Below are 24298 nucleotides of genomic sequence, written 5' to 3'. Positions count from 1 at the left end.
AAGTTGGGACTATTGTGTTTATAATCGTGGATGTTCCCAGGTACTTGAGGTCTGTCAGACATAGTACCATGTCACAGTCTGAAATCCTTGAACTGTATCATGAGACCAGAATCCTTTTACATATAAATATATTCATAAATAAATAATGAATTCTTTACTGCACAGTCGGGGATAAAAGTTCGCTCCCCGTGGTGAAACGGAGTAATAGGAATGAGTCTCCGAACTGATGTATCCTGACTGTTTCATCTCATTAGGGGTCGCTGCTGCTTCTTTTTGGGCAAGAGTGAATTTTTTACCCCAACTGTACATAATGGAATATATATACAGTGGATATATAACATTAGATGAAAAACAACAATGCAGTACAGTACACTAGCAAATAAGAATATACAGAGCAGTGAGTGAAGTCACACTGGCTGCCTTGTAGTTATTCATGCATATACTGCCTGTGCTTGGTTGGTAAGAGCAGCAGAACTAACAACTGCTTATGTACTATTTGATAAAAGTATACTGCATGCTGTATGAAATTAAGAACATAAAAATAATTAGAAATACTACTACAGGTTGTACCTCTCTAGTCCGGCAACCTCGGGACCTGACTGGGGCCGGAAAATGGAAATTTCCTGACCATGGAAATTCACCCTTTTCCTGGATAGATAGTGACTTGTTTTTACGCTTGGAAGCAGTAGCACCACTTTCACTGCTTTGTGGTCTCTTTGAAGATATATTGAAGGGTCAAATGTTGTACAGTCGGTTCTCAAATTTTGGGAGTTTTTAATTCGACGTTTTTTTATTTGGACACACAAAAAAACCCATTACTTAATTTAAAATTTTGACGGCGGAAACTCAAATTTCGACGGGTTTGAGTGGCCCGCCAACGTTCAGACGTGCACAAATCGTGTAAACAGCGTCATTTCTCTTGTGTACAAAAGATTCATTACAGTATTGTTTATTACTGAATGTCTTTTTGATTTAATTAGTTTTTATGTGCGCAAAATGAACAATACAATTCATTAATAATATGTAGAATATTAAAACACACGAGGAAACGAGACGGGATTGTTTTCGTTGATTACAAAACCAGTGACTGACTGGATCTACATATAAAACCGAAGAAAATAAGACCCTGGTTGTAGCTGTTGTAAAATTAATGTAAAAAATTAATATGGTTGTTTTAAGTAATGTTATTTAATGCTAATAAATGGAACAATATAAGTAGCTAACCATTAATGGTAAAGAAAAAAGTGAGCTCACATCTGTAAGTGCGCACATGTGAAAACATATCGTCATTACTATACCTAAGAATATGAAAGCAACACATATTTACTGTTCAAATATATTTTAATTAATGTTTCTGAATTTAAAACAAAAATTCTACCCACCAGTGGTGGTAAAGTTGAAAACATAAGGACAGCCAATGTTGTTGTGTGTGTTTTTACTTGGATGACGTATGCTCAATTCTAGCTGAAGCTGTAGAACATATGAACTTTTCTGTGTTGTTTTTAGTTTTTATTTAATTTTATCTGTTATTTTCGTTGGTTTATTAGGATGTTGCTTTATTACAGGTAGTAATTCGCCAAAAAAGTAGGGTAAATAAGGCAAAATTTAGCCAAACATCGAAAGTACCAGACTCAAATTAATTTTCTCCATGGGCAAACTAAAATCGTTCCGGACCACAGGAGTTTCTGGACCACTGAATGCCGAACTAGAGAGATACAACCTGTATATGAAATTGATGTACTGTACAAGAACACAGTACGTACAGTACTTCATTAAATCAAATGGAAATGGAATGATGGTTTATGCCGGGTGAGTTGCATAATGTATCCAGTTGTTCCTCCAAGGAAATTCAGTCAAGCTCCTTCATGAATGAGGAGGTAAAGTATTCATTTTTCCCAAGTTGTCAGGAATTTTAGTTCAGGCATTATACTTCTTGCCTTTTACTACATATTTAACATCAAATTACCACAATGAATCAGAACTGAAAATAAATATAATGTAAAAAGTTGGAAGAGGGAGTGGTGCAGCTCATTTGTGATTGTTGACTGGCTGAATCATTTGCTTTAGCTTTCATTGCACATTGACTGGGTAAACCCCACATTTTACTTTTGTTCACTTATGGTTAGTAATTTAGTAGGAAATACAGAAAAATATGGTCTTTACTGGTACTGTCTATATACCTGTACAGTACTGTACTTGTATTGTGTTAATATTTATGTATTTAATGTGTAAAGAAATAACCTCTTCTTTTATTTTTTTACTGTATACAATGTTCCTGTTGCTATTTTTATTTATAATACTTTAGTTAGTGTCATGTAAAGATTTTTATCTCTGATATAAAATTGATTTCTGAATTATGATAGACTGAAAAATTGCAGGTGGGGCGGTGATTGTAACACCCCCCCAAAACCAGACCCGACAAGAAGGCGAGAAAGTAGAATTTCCATGTGAAGCAAAGGCCCTTCCAGGCAATGTGACTGTTAGCTGGAAGAGGGAAGGGGTCTCCATCGATAAGCTTTCCTGGTTAGACACTCGTTCCATCATCAGGAGAGATGGAGCGCTTATTATTAATCCAACAAGTGCAGATGATGGTGGCTTTTTCACCTGTGAAGTTTCCAATGGCATTGGAACACCTCAGAAAGCTACAGCCTATCTTAATGTTGAATGTAAGTTCATTATATCTGTTTTGCTCAGACCTATTAAGTAGAATTATAATAATTAAGTGCGAGTTACTCGTAAGCTGTGCTTGTAGTTTAGAAATCGGCGTTTTTCCACAACTTAGTGAATGATTGAGTGTGTGGTGGTTATTCTCCTTCAATGAGCCTTAAGTAGTGAATCCAGAATCTTGAGGTCAGAGGACCAGAAAACAGAAGAAAAAAAAATGCCCAATCATTAAATGTACTCCAAGTAACATAATTGCTAGTGCAAGAAAGGGAATGGTAATCAAATCCACAATAAAATAAAATATTATTGCTTTTATTAATGATGATATGAAGGAAAAATGTATTACTTTATATCATAAAAGTTCTGCATTTGGTAATGAAAGCAATAAAGATTGAGATTCAAAAATTTTCAGCAATTTGCTGATGAGTAGTTCAATTAGGACATTTTATGTACTTTCTGGATAGGCCGTATAATTATGGATGTAGAGATATTGATAGGTAAAATTGAGGGTAAAAGAGCAAGAAAAAGGCAGAGGCTGGGATTGATGAATGAAATTGGAAGCTTGAAAATACATAATCTAAGAGGATTGGTAAAGACACTCTGAAAACAGTTGAGTGGGCACCCAAAGTTCAAGGCAGTTTATGCATTACAGTAATTATGTGTCATGTGTTTTTTGGCTAACATTCAGTTACTTCTAATTTGGTTACCCAAGTTCATTGAAACTTGGATGTTCTTCTGACAAGTTCTGAGAATTTTGGGTGGGTCATCTCTGTAACATATCAACCAGGTATATTTTTAGAACCATTTGAATCAGAAGTTTGTGTGCATGATCATAGGGTAAGGAAATCAGTGTTCATATGAGAATGGAAGTCATTGGGAATTTTTTTAGTTCCATACCAGCCAAGTACAAAAACTAAAAGGTGGGTGGATGAAGGAAAGTTGATACACTGTAACAAAGAATTAAGATATTTTGGGGCATAGTCAAAATGGAATAATTATCTAAATATTAATTTATAGTGTTTTTATTATAGGGAGACAATTGCTATTGACCCATCTTACTGAAATTTTTGGAAATACAATAAAGTTTTTTGTGTTGTTGATAGGTAGATGGTAACTGCTTTGTAAACCACATATTTTTAGAACTGAAAAATATATTTAAGACTAACTAGTGTGATCATCACCAGCTCATGTATTCTTATTTTCAGATCCTGCACGTGTAACGTATACACCAACAATACAGTATCTTCCCTTCAGGCAACAGGGCATTATCAAGTGCTTTATCAAAAGCAATCCACCCATCCAGTTTGTGACTTGGATAAAGGACAAACGGCTCTTTGATGCTGAAAATGAAAGCACAGTTGTCAAGCTAAATAATGGCTCATTACTCATTACAAAGGTTTGTTGTTACCAAGGCCCAGGCTTATATGCTTGAACCAGTATGTAATCTTTGTCTTTGGAGAGACAGATTTAAGAAGTACCTGAATCTTTTATAAGTTTATTTTCCTTGAATGTGGATCAGCTGGTTTCAGTTACCACATCATTACCATTATAAAAGAAATACGGGCATTTCTTTTTCTTTATTGCAGTATGGCCCCACTTGGTAGTTAGCCACACTTTGTCAAGCTGTTATTTTGCACTTTTATTACATTTATTTCCTGCTACTTTTCTTAAATTTTATTTTATTTATCAGACTGATGGGTGGTTGAAACGGATAATACTGTATATGCAGGCATGAGAGTGCTGAAATGAAAATGGTGAGGTGGATGTGCAGTGTGACACTAAAAGATAGGAAACCTTGTTCAGAGCTAGCAGGGGGTGGTCCTGGGGGTCTGGACCCCCCTTTTCATCAGAAAATTCCAATACTTTTTCTTAAATGCAGTATTGTACACTGCCATTTTTGTATAGTAAAAATAAATTATTATTGACCTCAGAATATTGCCTAATATCAAGTGCACATGGCCTCAAAATGCCCATGATATTGGTCAGATTTCAAAAAATTTCCAGGGGGAGGGCTTACAACCACCCCCTAAACTACGCTCCAGCTGAGTGGGCTCGTTATGTTTGCCATGTTCCCCCCAGCCACAACATCTTGGACACCTCCCACTTTAATATTTCTGGATCTGCCCCTGGCTAGTAGGGTGGCTGGGTTTTGAGAGGATTGCCAAAATTTGTGTAGTTAGGCTGAGCATGTGGGAATATGCAGAGATTGGAAGAGACCAACTGGGTCAAGAGGTGCCTGAATCTAAATGTGGAGAGGAGGAGAGTTAGATGCAGGCCAAGAATGAGAAGAGAAGAGGTTGTAAGAATTGATATCAGATTTAAGAACCTGATGGGAGAGGCTGTCATCAGGTAATCACAGCTAACTCATGCCACCATGGAAAATGGCTATAAAGTATTGATGATGATGGTGAACAGAATTTGTTAGCTGAATTAGATAAATTTTTTACTTTATGGTGCATATAACTGTCATTGCGCTTGTATATGTTGTTCACTGCACAGTAAGCTGACCCATTAATGTGATTCTGTATACTGTACTTGTATACTGAATGTGTGCAGGTATGTACAAGTTGTAACATTTTGTGGTCTGTCATGCAGAATTAATTCAAGCTTGCACTTAAATTGATACTGTACTCAGGTACTTAAGGCAGTTTTATTCACATCATGGACTTTCACTTCACTTCTCTGTCGGCATCTTGAACTTAATCCATAAAGGTTCTCTGCTTTTCTTAATATATTTGATGTTGCTTCTATATTGATGGCTCACAGTGTTCTTCTCTGAAAACAGGTTAACCAGTCTCACCAAGGGCGCTACAGCTGCACACCTTATAATCGCCATACCACAGCTGGATCATCAGGTGATATGGAGGTATGTTGCAGTTGGTAATTCACTCCAGGTAAAAAAAAAATTGCATTATGTACATTTCTTATATGTTCAGTATACAGTACCATAATTTTCTCTTACTACAATATTCTTCACTAAATTTAATAACATCTCTTAGGTACTAGTTCGTGACCCACCAGTGTTTTCCCCTCGACCTCAGCCCCAATATCATGGCCAAGTAGGCGAGGAAGTAACACTTGTCTGTGGAGGCCAAGGGTCACCCACTCCGGAGGTCACATGGAAGAGGGTATGTCTTGAATTTAGGTGCTGAAAATTGGTTCTGACTGTCATCTTACCACATCCCTAGTACACTTAAAACACTAATATATGTAGATACTTCCTTTGGACAAAAACAAAAATAATCACAAAAAACAGTAAATAAACAATTATTCTGCATTTCTGTAAACTGTGATATCCCAAGCTTGGCCCCATCAACATTAGCTCCAGTATCTGCTTCCAATATTCAGATCCAAAAGCAAGCCCCTAAAACAGTAACAGGTTGTACTAATACCACAAATAGTAGCCACTTATATTGTAACTCAAAATTTTCTCTTAAGCTTTTTACTGCCATTTTCATGGTTCACTGCATGATTGAAATCCTGTCCACCATCTCACTCATTTCATTCCCACTGGCAATGCTTATTATTCTTTATCATGCCACCCCTACACTGGCGCAATATCCCACATAATTCATAGTGCAAACATGATAATTATCATCAGTATTAGTTGCTTCTACAGGAAGAATTATTTGGACTCTGATATCAGGTTGGCATAGTGTTTGGGGATATGGTGACTTACATGTCTATGGTTTAAGAATTACATGCAATGTCTTAGATATACAAGTAATGGCATATATTAGCTTGATTTGATTATAAGAAAATACAAATGTTTCATATTTTTCATGCCTAATATCTGAACAGGTATAAATATGACTGCACAATTATTTATATTTACAGCGAGATGGTCAGAACTTACCACGAGATCGCACACACATTGTGGGTGGTAACCTTACCATCCGAAACCTCCGCAAGAGTGACCATGCTTACTATGAGTGTATGGTTAGCAATGAGATCGCTACCTTGGTAACAGCAACTCAGTTGCTGGTGGAGGGCACAACACCACACCCACCATACAACATCTCGACTGAGACCGAGCCATTTAGTATAACACTGTCTTGGCTGCCAGGATATCCAGGGGGGAAGGATTGGGAACAACAGTACACCATATGGTAAGTATATATGTACAGTACTGTATAATATAAGAGTAACAAAAATTAAGTACTGTACACTTTTTATATGATTACTGTAGCTCTGGTAGTCTGCAAATTTATGGTGTGTGTGCGTGCGTGCACGCTGAGCTGAGCTGTATGAGTTACAAGTGGCAAGTTGAACAGACATTATGACATGAATGTGGATCATGGGATTGGAATATAGGAGGAAGGCACACAGTAAAAACTTAGAATTTATAATACAGTAGGGTCTCAGAGTATGCAAGGGTTACATTCCTGGGATCCCTGCAAAGGTGGGAATTTGCATATACAGAGTCTCTCCTCGACTTACGACGGGGTTCTGTCCCGACGACCAGGTCGTAAGTTGAATTGGTCGTAAGTCGAAAATGCGAAAATAATAAATAGAAATTGTAAAATAAAATACGGTACAGTAAAAGTAATCAATAATGAAAAATTAATAAAGTGTTACTGTGCACTTACCTTTAATGTAGTCAGCTGAATGCACACGGGGCCTCAATAATTTTTTAATTAGACATGGAGACTACATTAATTGGATGAAGCAGAGGAGGAGACAAGGCTGGGTGGGTCATCAATTTCACTTTCTTCAGACAGGCTAACATACTTGCTTGTTGAAGGTATCGGATCATCTTTAGGGAGTGAAGAAGCAGCAGTGGTGGGGCGTGAGGAGAGAGCAGCGGGGGACTTCTTAAAATATATGTCCAATTTAGACTGCACAGTTTGCCTTTTCTTTTCATTGTAAATCTCCCTGTAGCAAGCAAGTGCATCTTGGACCAGTCTGTCAACTTTTGCAAAATGCTCAACATTTTGATCCATTTCTTCAAACATTTGCATCCCCTTATTAATAGTAGCAAATGCCTCTGCCATTCGTTTCACTGACAACATTTTGAGGGGTGCAGGTTCTTCTTCTACTATTTTGTCTTCCTTCTTCCTCTGCAATTTTTTGTGCATCCAGTTCAATAAGATCCTCATTACTTAGTTCTTCTGCTACACTTTCCACCAACTGCTCAACATCTTCATTATCAATTTCTAACTCCAGCTGTTGACCCATCTGCACTATCTTGTTAATAATCTCAGAAATTGCTTCACCTTCATTAAATCCTTTGAAACTGTTCACATATCTTTTCAGGACTTTCTTCCATATTCCTTTCATGCACTGACCTGTAACCTCATCCCATGCTGCAGCTATGTTCTTTGTACATTTCTAAATGTTGTAGTCCTTCCAAAACTCTCTGAGCATTTTCTCACCTTCAGTAGCAGCAATAGCCTGAGCGAAGGTTGTACGTAAATAATACGCTTTAAAAGCAGCAGTAGCACCTTGATCCATGGGTTGGATGATAGAGGTGGTGTTAGGTGGAATGTAGATTACCTTAACATCAGGGTGCATGTCGTCCAGGTGTGGTGGGTGTCCCGGAGCATTATCTAAAATTAATAAAATCTTGAACGCAACCTCTTGTTGCAGACAATACTCCTTGGCTCGTGGAATGAAACAACTCGGGAACCAATCCTCAAACAGTGCTAGGGTCATCCATGCTTTCTTATTACTGCGGTAAAACACTGGCAGTGTGTGCTTGCTGATATTTTTAAAACCCCTTGGGTTCTCTGAATGATATATCATGAAGGTTTTTACCGTGAAACCAGCTACATTCCCCCAACAGAAGTGTGATTCAGTCCTTGAATGCCTTGAATCCTGGCATGGTTTTCACCTCTTTGTGGATGTATGTCTGGTCTGGCATGCGCTTCCAGAATAAGCCAGTTTCATCCACATTAAATATTTGCTCAGGCAAATAATTTCCCTCCCCGATGACACGATCTAGCTCCTCCTTAAAAGCTTCGGCAGCACCCATATCAGCACTTGCTGCCTCTCCACTTACCTTTACACTGTGCAAACTGTAACGGTTCTTAAACCTTTGGAATCACCCATGACTTGCTGTGAAGTTTTGGTCGCACTCATCTCCTGCCTGCTCCTTCAGGCTTTCGAAAAGGCTTCTTGCCTTAGCCTGTATGGTTAGAAGGCTTTAGGGTACACGCTTTTGCAGCTGATCTTCCATCCACATCACAAGTAATTTTTCCATCTCATGAAGAGGACCTTGTCTTTTTTCGTTATTATTGTTCCCTTTATAGGTGCTGATCCTTTCACTACCTTACAAATTCGTTCCTTGTCCTTCAAAATTGTTGATTTCGTCGAGTGAGAGAAACCAAGATCGCGTGAGATGGTTGCTACCGTTTTTCCATTTTCATATTGCATTATTATTTTAATTTTCATCTCAAAAATAATTGACCGTCTCTTTTTCATCTCAGCACCACGAGAACTCTCACTTTTACGGTTGCCAGTCATTTTAAAGGGAATTAGAAACGAAAAATTTTTCAGTACACAACGCGATCACTAACGACAACAACGATGGCCAAACACCAACTGAGTGGGCTACGGCGTGGATGCTGTACACCACGAGGCGGTCCAGCCCACGCTGTCGTGCGGGACCAAAACGTTTTGGTACTAGAAAATAAGTAATTTGAAAAATATTTTATACGACCAAGGCGGTTGTATGTCCGGGTTGTCGTAAGTCGAGTACTGTATGTAGTAATTACCTGTATTCAGGTTCCCCCTGTATGAGTCTATATACTTACATGTATGACCCCTTTTTTATACTAAGGTAACCGATGTTCAACCTCAGAGTTTGATACTCCACTCCTTATTAAGCCCAATATCTTGACTTTTTCTTCAAAAGTTGTCACAATATGCATTTTTTGTCTCTCTCTCTTTCACTCACTACCATGAGCACTGCCACTAATTTTCCTCTTTTGGGTCATGATTACAGTAAAATTCCCCAGGAAAGAAAAATTTTACCAGCACAAACACCTAGGAAATGTTCGCAGAACCAGTGTTAGCACTCAGAGGGGGTGAGGCTGAACTGTGACCTATGTTATGGTTGTTTTTCAACTTATAATTTTCAGTAGATATATGTACATATTTAAGTAATTATTAGATGTTTTAATTGCCTGTATGATGGCCTGGCGAGTTAATGCTAGGTATTTACATATCCAGATATAAAGCTAGACTTTGCATTCTGGACTCTATCACAAAAACTGTTTTTTAGAAAAAACTTAAATTTTTTTCATGCACAAATAACCGTTCATTCAGAATGTGCAAAAAATAATAAACAAGATAAAAAACAAAGGGAATAAAGAAATTTTCGTGCGCAGGAGTAAGTGCACAGATCCTGGGAGGGGTAGGGTGGAGCGCGGCGTGGGAGATCACAGCTGCTTGCAGTCTCCTGTTTTTCCATGTGTAGTAAAGCGATTGTCAATTTTTTACCTTATTTATTGTCATTTTTGTTTAATCCATCACTTTTACTGGTACAGTATACATGTGACACCATTCAGCCAGGCAGTCACCCAGTTGACTCCAGAGACATGTGTGACTGCTGCGCTATGTGTATACCGTGACGTCACATAGGGGAGGGAGAGTGTAGCTGGCCGCAGTTACAGCTTGCTGCCTCAATACATCCGTTCATTTCCCACACTTACACAACCACATTATAGTACAGTATTGTAATTTTTTTTTTCCTCAAATGAGCATGGACAAGTTATAAACACACTGAGCTAGCAAGAGACTCGCGTGAGAACGAGACTCAAGCTTAAGGGCGGTTCAGGAGGTCAGACGCTTATAAGTGAGGTCAAGTACTTGGGATATGCATACTCTGTGACCCTACTGTACTTGAGAGCAATATATGAAGTAAATAGGATGCAGAAAATTAGAAATTTAAAAATAAGATGTAGAAGTGAAGGGCAGAGAACAACTCCGGGTTTGGTAGGGTGGTACAGTAAAGACATGTTTAGAGGTTTAGGCAATGAGAAATTACTAAAATTATGTATAATTGAGAGGTGGATAATAAAAAGGAAATTGGAAAGCAAAGGTGATTATGTGAGGATGAGGTGAAGGGTGTAGGAGAAGCAAAGGGATGGATATCTGGGAAACAGCATTGGGTGCTACTGTAGCGTGCAATCTACAAAGATATTTATGCTCTAACATTCAGTCTACAATACAGTACAGTATACAGGGGGTAATTACAATATAGACTGCGGTCTACAATTTCTCTAATACTTTAGAATGTGCACTGTCAAAATTTTCTTATTGATTTAATATTTTTAGGTTAGGGTAGGGTAGACTAAAAATACTGCATCTTTGTAGACCTCACACTATAGTAGCATCCAGTAATGTGTGTTAGTGACCAGGGAGTATGGCATCAAGTGATTTTTGGGGGCAGAAGTAGTGCTGATGGGTATTGTGAATACCGTATATCACGGCCTATAAGGCGGCGGGGTGCATAAGACGCCCCCCCCAAATTTCCATTTAAAAAGTAGCTTTTGAGCTCTATTTGCTGTATAAGACCAGTACACCAAATGTGACACTTACCCACTGACTCAGTAGTCCTTTACCAACCATCCTTGATTTTTTAAAATAAGGCCAATTCACTTCAAGTAATGTCATCAAATTATACCCGCTGGTGTAGTGTAAACACTAGTGACGTCACTGAAGCGTGGTGGGAGTGTTCCCTCGTCTCGGTGGTGTGACTATTTATACAACATGTGGTTCAACAGCAACCACCGTATTCTAATTGTGGTGTTTCATTAGGATTTGAGTGAAAAAGGTTACCAGTATGTACTTACTACATACATTTATTACACAAATATATATATATATATATATATATATATATATATATATATATATATATATATATATATATATATATATATATATATATATATATATATATATATATATATATATATATATATATATATATATATACTGAATATACTATGTACAAAAAATGAATGTTCAATGAATTATTTATGGTGCATTAGGGTACTGGTCACTTCAAATGGGCTATAAATAGCCTTGTTATCTCCCCTCCATCTCACCCTGAGCCAGACGGAAGGGTCTTGGTAAATAACATGTTTGCTTATTTTCCATTTACTTTAAATAGATTTACCGAATTATTTGTTTTATTTATTTATTTATAATATACTGTAATATATTAAACACACTGTAATTATTTTCTTTAATTTATAAACTGTTTTGCGACAAAGGAATGTTCTCCAGTAGTGTTTCATTAGGATTTGAGTGAAAAAATATTACGTACTTACACAATTGTTCCTCTTACTTTGACAACACAACATACATACAGTATATTATTTCTCAGTTTTGATCTTTTTTTTAATTTTTGTATTTATTTATAGTTAGTTACTTAAAATAAGGCCAATTCACTTCAAGTAATGGCATCAAATATTACCAGCTGGTGTAGTGTAAACACTAGTGACGTCACTTGAGCGTCTGTAATTAACCGTCGATAGTTTCAAGAATTAATGCACTTTTCCTTTCTTGTCTCCTCACTGGCAAATGGGGGGGGGCGTGGGGAGGGGTGTGTGATGATAGCTGTGTTTATTACAGGGGTATAAATCTCTTTTACGGTATGTTAGACAGGTTTATAATACATTTTTATTATTTTAATATACCGGTAATCTTAATTTGAATCCAGCTTGCCAAACGTAAGTTTCAGTATAAAATAATTAGTGGTAAGACCTTGTGAGTGGCTTACGATGTTTTCATCACCACTCTTGACACACTAAACCACAATATTTAAGAGGTAAGAATTTTAAACTTGGTGGTTTAGACGACCCCCTAACTTTGGGCAGATTTTTTTAATGTTCAAATTTCGTCTTATAGGCCGTGATATACGGTACATCAAGGGCCTTGTTGTGGAGGAGCACAATAGAACTGACCTGATGTTGCAGTGAGTGAATTTGTTATAGGGTAATAGATTATTTCAAGTTGACAGAAATATTAATTACCTGATGTACCGGTAATACAAATGATCTCTATTTGTGCCAACAGGTACCGAACTCTAGGGTCACGAACATGGGCACAAATTGATGTTAAGCCATCAGGAAGTACTAGTGTTACTATTTTCAACCTCACTCCAGACCACACATACGAGATTCAAGTGCAAGGCAAGAATATACTGGGGGACGGCATGTTCTCTGACATTGTGACGGCCACTACCAAAGGTATGACATTTCAGAGTATTTATTTTAACATGTATATTGACATATTAGCATACTTGTCATCTCATTCTCTTGAGTAAGTCTCTTTTTGATTTACTAAAAAAAAATCCCAGTTGCTGATAAATGTGGTTTGGAATAGAAAAAAAAATACAGTATCTCTGAACATTGTGTAACCCTACCAGTATGATAGTGTTGTAAATGTGGACCAGCCACTTGACATGGTAAGACAAATTCCTCAGACCAGTTACCTGTTTATTATTAAATGGTAACTTGATCTGATTTATTTTTTATATTCATTGGAAACCATTGATGGTGGTAGTAGTTAGATATGTTTTGTAGGTTTGATATTCATAATACTAACTTTCACTATCATAGAATAGATAAACTAACATGGTGATGGCTATGCATAAACCTGAACAGTAATTGTAGAATCATAGAAGTGTTGATTAAAGGATTGAGTATTCCTCTTCTGTCGCAGTGGTGGATATATGCTCTTCTGTCCCTAATGGACTGTAGAAAAGTTATTTAATTTTCATGTCTGCTTTAGGGAAATACTGTAGTTGTAACTTGAAGAAAATATATACCAAAGAACTTCCCTACCTTTGTCTCTGTATACCTCGCATTTACTTACTAGTGGAAAATTTTCCATTTTCTATACCTGTTGTTTTGTCTTATATTGATGTTTCTAATTCTAAGACACGAATTTCTCTTACATACCTATCCTATAATTTTATAGGTAACTAATTATAATCCAAATGATTAATTTGTTTTTATTATTTGTGAATACAGTATACAATACTGTATAAGCTTTGTCAACAATGAATTAGGTTACTACACCATCTGTCTGGGTCTTGAGCATTATATTTCATTTCCCTAAAAACATAAATCCTTCTTCTCATTTTTACTGTACGGTACTTATATAACCTGAATCTAAAAAACTCCATTTTCCTGCTTGCAGTTTCTGTCTTTCTCCTCTTTTTTATTGTTTCTCATACTTCAGTTAGTGAAGGAGCCAGTTTCATAAAAAAAAATTCTCTAGATCTTTAAATTACAATTTTATTTTCATACTGTACTAGAAAAGAAGGAATTCTTTATGGATTCTGAACAATGTTAGCATTTTTAGATCAAGCATTCCAGCTTAGAAGAATGCTCCTCTTACCTATCATGTTAGGTTCACTTTCATTTAGACATTTTTCATCATCTGTTTATTCAGTCTTGCATATGAAGTGTATTCTCATTCTCTAATCTCAGCATTGTGTTGTTCAGCTTTCATGGATAATTTCCTTTTTTTTTTCATGTATATTTTTCACATCTAAACTAACAGCATATTCCTTTATTTCCCCCCTCCCCACTTTTTTTTCAGACAAAAGCAAGGCTGTATACAGTCTTTGCATTAAGAAAAATTGTCCATTATGAATTTAGTAAGAGAATGCTGTATGCCTCTAAATACATCTGTTCCCTGGCAATAATTTTGGTCTACATGCTTGATAAAAAGCCAAATTTAAGCTTCACTCATAAATCTTGTGCAAGTTGTAGGGTAGTGAAGTATCAAGTGTGCAAACCATACCTGTAAATGAGTAATTTAAAATTTTCATATGAGCAACATAACAGTAATAGTAAAAGAGGCTGATAGAAGTGTATGATGTGTGATAAGGGGAGTTACAGAGATAGGAAATGAAGCCCATAAACAGACCTGATGCTGACAGAGAAAATAGAGGGTTGTTGGATAGATGAACTGCACATTGAGTTTTTGACCTGGAATTATACCAAATGGAAGGTTCAAGTTTCAGGAGCTTTGGAAAGAGAATTGTATAGAAATATTTAATGGAATGATTGAGACAAAGTGTATGTGATAAATTTTTACACACACAGCTAATTCATTTTATAAACTTGAGCAATGGATGCTTACCTCCTCCTCCTCCCTCCTCTAGACTTTCAGATCCTCAGCTTTCTTATTGGAGAGGGTAATGAATCTTTAATGAAGTTCTCAGAAAACTTCATCCAGTATTGAGATTGTCCCATTGATTTCCAGCTTGGTTAAACTTAAAAATAACACTTAAGTTGCTGGTCATATGGGACATATTAACTCGGGATGGTAGTGTAGAAAGCTCTGGCTAACTCGACTTAACAACTCTAAGCTGCCGAAAAAGCCCACCAAAAATGACGTCACTGACACGTGGCACTCAAATTATTAAGTTTATACCTTAGCGACAACTTCAGTACAGTTTTACACAAAAATATAATAATACATGTGTTGCAATAGTAATATATTTTTAGTTTACAGTATATAAACTAATTTACCAGGATTGAAGTGATTTATGAGAAAATTAACTTGTCCCAACCCAGTGAATACATATAATGGCTACCTACGCTCATCAGTCTAATTACATAATAATAATAAACCAACACCCAATATTTTTATTTAATTCAAGTGAATCATGGATTATCACAATTACTCTAGAGAAATCTGTGACATCACCCTAACAAGAAGGCTATTCCACATTGAATTCATACAGAATCCCACCATCCCAAAATCCTAGATTGCTTTTAGGTTTAGTAGTGTCAAGTTGCTTGGTTTTATTTGCAATTTAGTAATATTAAGTGTAATTCACATAAATAATTTCGTAGATGTCAGATGTGGATTCAAGTACAGAAAGTGGTGAAGAGGAATAGAAATAGTTTTGAGAGCAGTGCTAGAAGGGGTAACTGCAGTGTGTGGGTACAAAGGAGGTGAAAAATGGGGAGAAAAAATTATGAAATGTGAGGTAGATGGTGGTAATTAAGGTGAGGAGTAGGGCTTATGACTGCCATTTATAAGTACAGGTTGAGGTAGGGAGTTACAAGAGAAACTAGGGAGTTTGACACATTGAAAAACAACAAAATAAGAACAGGTGAAAGTTGGTGAAGAAGGTTATGAATGAGAGCATAAAAGTAAAAAAGTAAAAAAACAGAGATGGGAAGAACACTTTTGGACAAGAGGGAGGTAGAATGATCCTGTTTGAGGTGTGAAGTTGTAAAAAATAATAAGTGAGTAGGAAATTAAAACACACTGTAAATTAGGAGTGAATGGGAACTTGAAATCATTAGGTTGGGAAATGGAAAAATAACACCAATATAAGTTAGGCATAATGGAAGGAAGAGCACTGCTGGAAAGATAGGCATAATGGAAGGAAGAGTAATGCTGGAAAGATAGGCATAATGGAAGGAAGAGAAATGCTGGAAAGGTAGGCATAATGGAAGAAGTAATGCTGGAAAGATCGGCATAATGGAAGGAAGAGTAATGCTGGAAAGATATAGGCATAATGGAAGGAAGAGAAATGCTGGAAAGGTAGGCATAATGGAAGGAAGAGTAATGCTGGAAAGATCTGCATAATGGAAGGAAGATTGCTGCTGGAAAGATGATAAAATAGAATGCATGAATAATAGAGGAACAAATCTATTCAGTACAGTACATAAACCAGGGAAAGTATATAGTATGGTAGTCACTGATAGGAAAATTGATACAAAAACTAATGTAAAGGAATGAAATAGACTGTTTGTGAAATAGAGTTTGCATTGGAAGAAGAGAGAGAATTTATGTGTATCATTTGTGGATCCTAAAATCATATAATAAAAGTGAACGAGGAAAAAGAAAAAAGTATAGTATTAGAATGTATAAATGATGAGAAATTACAGCAAACCTTTGAACATCGTGGGGGATAGGTTAATGAAAACCTTGTGAAGTCCCAAAACCCTGAAGTTCACCCATGGGAAACTATGGGAAGCCCAAATTACCAAAATACAAAGAAAATCTGACACAAAGATTGTTGGAAATACATACATTAAATGGATAGAACGATTAATGTAAAGCAACAAAAAACTCTTTATAAAGCCATACAAATACTGTATGATAAAATAAATGATGTGTAGCACTCAAAACATCCTTTACTAGCTGTAAAACATGATTTCTTTTGCTCTTGACTGTCACCACTTGCACCGGCCATACCAGTAGCACCTCCAGCCAGGCTAGCACCACGACTTGCACTTACACTGCAGCACTGTCACCACGTGCACTAACACCTGCAGCACCACTTGCACTAACACCTGCAACACTTATACTATTACTTGAAAAACGTTCATAGTCTTAACTTTGTCCCTGATAATTAGAGTCAACACTTACGTTACAGCTGTTCATATTTTCAATCCAAATACTGAGAGCCTTCTTCATCTTAATCATAACAGGGTCTCTAAGATGCAGTGTCTTGTTGGCAACACTTGTAGCCTCCAGGGCAATGCACTTGTGAATCTCCTTTTTCTTTCTTTTTATGTAGCGAATGCTTGACTCGTTCCTACTGTAATGGCAATCACAGACAGCATAGCTCATACCACTCTTCAATTTTTCAAGTAACTCCACTTTCTTCACCATAGTCGGCACCTTCCTTACCTTAGCAGGTGTGCCAATAGAGCCTCCAGCAGGCGCAGGGTGCTTACAAGGCATGGTGAGAGAGTAGGGAAGGTAGTGTATAGATCATTACACATAAAAGCTCAAGTGGGCTGGCAGTCGCGGAGTAGCAGTGAGGGGAGCAAGAAGCGTGGAACTCCTCTGCGCCACTGCAAAGACACCTCGTGGCCAGTAGTGGAAGTTGTCACATGTGTGACACAACCTCCCTCCCCCAAGCAACCTGTAATGCAATCTGCAGAGGGGCAAGTGACGCAATGTACAAACTCCGCGATGGTTGGGGTTTACTGTAGTGAGCAGCTATCAGAGTTTTTACAAGAAGCAAAAGAGTTAGAATATGGTGGAAAAGAGGTCCCCCACTGAAAGTAGAATCATGTGAAGGTGTGTCATGTCATTATGGTGGGTGTTGATTTTTCAAGATTGGGAGTAAGACAGGATAATGGGAACAATACTGGCATAAAATGCAAGTTTGACCTGATAAAGGGTATACTATTGCTGTACCAAATTTATGGCCATGATGTGGAACAGGAGTACAATTGAAGAATCAGTTAAATAGAAAAGTGAAAATGAAAGCCACAGATCAAAGGAAGTTTACAGTATTATATAATTTAGGAAAAGGTATTGATTCAACAATACTAAATCACTAAATGTTCTTGAATTTTTTTTATCACTGATTTGCTGTAGTATGTCTCCTGGGTTGTGATTTACAATAAGTAACTCACTGACCTCCTGATCCCCCAGGCTCTCTTAATCATCTTTTGCTGTCTTCTTTAGAGTTTTACTTTTAGCAAGTGACATGTTGCAAAATTGGCACATCCACTAATATGTTCAAGCTTTCAATCTCTCCAGCATTTCTTTCCTCCTTCCTTCAGTTTTTTCTCTTTCTCTCATCATTTATTACCTGTTTGCTGTCATTTTATCAATTACTTTTATACACTTGAACTATCATCTCTTCCATCATCTGAAAATGTTGCAACTCATTCCTAAATTTAACTTCTTTTATTACTGCCCCATTATTTCCCTTGGCCAAGAGGGATATTGTAATCAGTGTGTGTTGGAGGAGGGAGGAGAGGGGGTAGATGTCATCCTAAAATGCCACCTGATTTGGGGAAACTTAATACTACACTTTTTTGTATTATATATATATATATATATATATATATATATATATATATATATATATATATATATATATATATATATATATATATATATATATATATATATATATATATATATATAGGTTACATATTATTTTTTGACACTTGAGAAGGGGCCATGCTCAAAAAAGGGATAAACCATAGATTTAATACAAGAATTTTATACTGTACTCTCATTTCTGTTTTATTCTGACAGTACTGTGTCTTGTTCTGAAATATAAATATACCTGTACTAAATGTTACTGTCACATACAGAATTCTGAGTTATGTCACTTTCTTCACTCCTCTGCTTTCATAGCTGCATTATTCTTATTGGGCTCATACTTGATGTTTTTTTCTTGTCATACCTCATATTCATTCATTGATGATTACTTCTGTAATCAGGGTATCATAATTACAGTGGTCCCTTGGTTGCGAACACAATTCGTTCCAGAAGGTCGTTCGTTAACTGAAAATTTTGTTAACCGAATCCATTGTTTCAATGGGATATTGGGTAATTGGTTCCAGCTCACCGAAAAGTACATACAAAGTAAAACAAAAATGTAGTAAAGTACACTTACTTTGAGGTGTGTATGTAGAAGGCTCCTGGTTGATGATGAGGATGATGGGAATTAGAAGTGGTAGTGGAGGAGAAGAGAAAGGAATGGAAAAAGAGAAATCACCCCATGCTTGATGCAGTATTTCACCAATAAAATTTTAAGTTCACTAGTGTAATTCAAGATTATTTTTCTTTAAATCAACACTGCACTGCACTATATATTGTCATTATTTTAAATAAATTTCAGAATGACCAATAATTGTACTACAAAACAAAAATATGTTCAAGAGACCCTCAAGCAAGATCCTCCACTGAACAGACCACAAACTGGCCTTGGTGGGTGAATAAGTGGCTGATAGGCGCACCAAAAACTAGTTCCCTGTACTGCATTATGTTAAATAAGTGTTAAAATGACTAATAATTTTAATATAAAACTTGGAAAATTGTTGAATAGTACAACCTTCTTGATATTTACTCAATGAAACGAATATAAGCCTATAACTGATTACTGTAATTGGCGGACTAATCTTCCAGCGGTGAGCAAAGGCATAACATGTTGACACATGTTTTTACGTAGAAATTTTGTTAACAAATTTTTGTTAGATTAACCGAATTGAAGATTCTTATGGAATTTAATTCTTTAACCGAGGCGTTCGTTAACCGAGGGACCACTGTATACAAGTAGCTTCAATAATATTATCATCCCCAGCTCAGGAATAGTTTTCATTGTCTAAGCAGTATTAGTATGATCTTTTCTCACATTTTGTTGACATTTACTCACCAGTGTACAGTATTAGGTATTATGTAATGTAAACAACCATTTATAATAATGTTAAGTTTCTTTGTAATTTCTTTCTTCATCCATGGCATACATATTGCCATGCTTTTTTTCTCTAACAAAACTTCCCATGAACTCTCTTACTTCTTTACTTCATCAACATGCTTAATATACTTTATTATTATTATTATTATTAATATTATTATTATTATTATTATTATTATTATTATTATTATTATTATTATTATTATTATTATAATAATAATATTTATTGTTTCCTTTTTTGTTTTCATCTGCACTTGCCATATACTGTACAGAAGTACTAGAATGTTATATTTCTATTTTTGGTTTAGCAGGAGACATGTCTATTAACTTATTGATAGGGGAAAAAAACATTATAGTTACATTTTAGACAAAATGTAAAAAAATATATATACAGTGGTCCCTGGGATTCGCGAACACAAGTGCGTTCAGAAAGGTCGTTCATTAACCAAAAACTTAGATTAACCGAATCACATTTATTTCAATAGGATATTGGAGTAATTTGAAGCAAAAGCTCACAGGAAGAGTACATACAAAATCAAAGTAAAAAATGCATAAAGTCAGAAACACTCCCTAAAATTCCCTAATCATACATAGAAATCCCAATGTGTGTGTATATATATATATATATATATATATATATATATATATATATATATATATATATATATATATATATACAGTATATATATATATATATATATATATATATATATATATATATATATATATATATATATATATATATATATATATATATATATATATATATATATATATATATATATATATATATATACACACAATCAACACCTCAACATCAGGATTGAGACCCACACGGCCCTGGCCTATGACTGTGACCGGGGAATGCTAACATGATTGCGTTCCCAGTCTGATCCTCGGCAATAACTGGTGGAGCTAATGAAATATATATATATATATATATATATATATATATATATATATATATATATATATATATATATATATATATATATATATATATATATATATGATTTAAAGGGCAATTAGGGAATTTAGGAGTGTTTCTGACTATGCATTTTTCATATATATATATATATATATATATATATATATATATATATATATATACAATATATATATATATATATATATATATATATATATATATATATATATATATATATATATATATATATATATATATATATATATATATATATATATATATATATATATATATATATATATATATATATATATATATATATATATATATATATATATATACAAGTGATTAATTTTTATCTCTTGTGCAAAATATATGATGTTTATATTCAAATTATTTGCTGTCTTGCAAGGATTCCAGCAATGCAAATTATATTCTGCTAACTTTAGTCTGAGATATCATATAAGATAAAAACTGTAAGCCTAAAACCCTGGCTGGGAGGGAGGGAGGGAGGGAGTGAGCAGGAGGTGAGGTGATATTTATGTTTGACAGTTGGAGGGGAAGGTCTCATGTACATATGTTTATTTTACAGTCCTGTTGACTAAGCTTCTATCATTTTAAAATGCCAGTGAAATGACCTGGGAGAATATAATTAACATTGCTGGAATTCTTATAAGATAGTGATTAATTTGAATACAGTATAAACAAGTTATAATTTGCACTAGACATACAAATTTTAGTTCTAATTTAAGAATTTTATTAGAGCAAAATTTTTTTATCTATTGTGCAAAATATATGACATTTATATTCAATTTTTTCGCTGTCTTGCAAAAGTTCCAGCAATGCAAATTATATTCTCCCAACTTTAGTCTGTGATATTATATAAGATAATAACTTAAAACCCTACTGTATAACCTGCAAACCTTTGCTGGGAAGGGGGGGAGGGTTTGGGAGGGATGGGTGACAGTGACATGTTTGACAGTTAGCTTCGGTCTAGTGAAATATTTATTTGTTTATTTGTCCTTTAGATTGAGTTTTTGTTTTTTGCTTATAAAATGTCATAGAAGTGACCTGGGAGAATATAATTTACATTGCTGGAATTCTTATATGATAGTGATTAATTTGAATGTAAACATGCCATGGTTGCACTAGACAAAATTTTATTAATCATTTGTATTATTTTGATTACATGTACAGTTCAGCTTTGCCCTTAGGACAGTGTGTGCATGTAAATGAGTTTCAATAAATGAATAAAGTCACATATATAAGAGCCAAAAATAATAGTTGAAAAAACTTGTAGACAGAGCTTGGCTGGCTAAATTTTAGAATGACCAATAATTTTAATACTGTATAAAAAAATGCACAAATATTAAAGTACACAATTTTCTTGTTATTTACTCCATTGGAAACTAATGTAAACATAGAAGAGATTACTAAATTTGCTGAGTACCCCCTCAGCTTATTAGCTGATGTTCAAAACAAAACGTGATTTTCGTAAGGATTTCGTTAATCAAATTTTTTTTTCGTTAACCCAATTGAAGATTCTTATGGAAGGTAATTCGCTAACCGAAATTTCGTTAACCGAAGCGTTCGTTAACCGAGGGACCACTGTATATAAAAACGGAAAACAAAATCGTTTTCCTGCCTTTCAATACCTTCAGCAAGCCCTCATTATTCGTTGTGGACGTATTCTCGAGGACTACGAAAGTCAACGTAATGTTTAATTTAATACTCTCATTTCTGTAGTATCCTGACAGTATCTTCCTTTGAAATATATACAGTACTAAATATTACTGCCACATACAAAATTCTGAGGTATGTCACTTTGCTTCTTAATTCATCTTACAAAATGGATCAACATATAGTATTGCGAAGAAATCTATTAAATATAGATGCATCATACTGATAATTTATATGTAACACTTACGGCACCAGTGATGGTCTCGAAACTGATACGTGTGATGTAACCTTTTCCCCACTACAGTTCTTAACTTATTAGGCTTTTACTCCAGTGTCACAATGTTGTTGTTAGCCACTTTACTTCACGGTGCAGCACTATCACTTGTTGAATGCCTAGCGGTCATAAAATGCAAATGGAAGGCACTTTCATACAAATAAAATGCTAAACCAACATGGTGTACAGCAGGGCTGGCAGAAAATGCTGCTCAGTTGTGTTTGAAACATCAAAACAGTGTAAATAATTTAAATGCTGTACAAAATACAGCAATGTACTGTATTTAGATTATATAGAATTTTTTTTAACAATAAAATTTAATGACCAGTCAATGAATTGGACATAGCCTAATGAACTACCAGATTCTGAACAACAAAATTGTCTTAACTGCAATAAATCAGACATCACAAAATGAAGAGTCTTATGCTGGACTACAGAATTGTTATAACTGTCACACAGTTAGACAAACTAGCCCAACATACTAGTAAACTGATAAGTGGCAAGAAGGATAGGAATAAAAAATAATTATAATTTGATTACTGTATTACTTTAATTTTCAAATGACGAATTAACGAAACAACGAATAAAGAGGACTACTTGTATGTGTCCCCTTCCTCAATACTGTACAAGACTCTGAGGGCTTTTTAATCTTTTACTTGCAACACATCAAAGCAGTTACGAGGATAAACTGGCTTTGCATATTTAGCATATTGTATATCATAGAACTGTGCTTTGTCAACTTCCTACTTTCCCTTTTACCAGCCCCATCTAACAGTATTTTTTATTCCTGGGTGTATGGATTAAATCTGGTCTGGTTACTTTCTCTTATCCTGCTGTTTTATATTTTTTTTCTTTATAGAAATACTGTGCAATTATTATACTAACCATCAAATGTTTTAGTAAATCTAACGACTCTTCATATTATTCTTTTATGCTCTTTAAATCAGTGACCCTTTTTTCTCGCATCCAATTGCTTTCTCTCTCTCTCATATATATATATATATATATATATATATATATATATATATATATATATATTATATATATATATATATATACATATATGCTGATAAATCCACATGAAAGAAGAAAACACGAAGTCTTGCTTTCTTTCTCTCTTTTCCCTTTGTGTGGGGTTATCAGCATATACCCAGATCACGCACTCCACAGTGATTTTATATATATATATATATATATATATATATATATATATATATATATATATATATATATATATATATATATATATATTATATATATGTTGATAATTGACAAGGAAAGAAGAAAACACGGTTCCTGTTGCCTTTTTCTTTTCTTTCTTTCCTTGTGGTTACTGCATATACCTAGATCATGCTATAATTTACAGTGTGATTTATATATATATATATATATATATATATATATATATATATATATATATATATATATATATATATATATATATATATATATATATATATATATATATATATATATATATATATATATTCCTTCTCTTGTGAATGCAGGTTGCTCTCTCTCTTATACCAGGCGTTGTGTTCCTAGAAAAGGCCACTACAGTAGTAAGCAAAGTCCATGAAAACAAAGATAAATA

The 24298-nt window shown here is 34.9% G+C and overlaps 1 protein-coding gene across 12 annotated transcripts in view; it reads left to right on the top strand.

Annotated features, from left to right (window-relative positions):
* Window positions 1–24298, top strand: part of LOC121861471 (protein turtle-like) — a 129654-nt gene that overhangs the window by 37990 nt on the left and 67366 nt on the right. For all 12 annotated transcript variants that reach the window (XM_042359230.1, XM_042359228.1, XM_042359227.1 and 9 more), the window contains 6 exons: window positions 2379–2666; window positions 3870–4060; window positions 5450–5530; window positions 5664–5792; window positions 6502–6773; window positions 12694–12866. In XM_042359230.1, coding sequence (XP_042215164.1) covers window positions 2379–2666; window positions 3870–4060; window positions 5450–5530; window positions 5664–5792; window positions 6502–6773; window positions 12694–12866 — 1134 coding nt within the window. The remainder of the gene's footprint in view (window positions 1–2378; window positions 2667–3869; window positions 4061–5449; window positions 5531–5663; window positions 5793–6501; window positions 6774–12693; window positions 12867–24298) is intronic.

This window comes from Homarus americanus, unplaced genomic scaffold (genome assembly GCF_018991925.1).
Source record: "Homarus americanus isolate GMGI-L3 unplaced genomic scaffold, GMGI_Hamer_2.0 scaffold24260, whole genome shotgun sequence".
NCBI lineage: Eukaryota > Metazoa > Arthropoda > Malacostraca > Decapoda > Nephropidae > Homarus > Homarus americanus.
The sequence above is the reverse complement of the archived record's forward strand: the minus strand, read 5'-3'. Positions and strand labels throughout refer to the sequence as shown.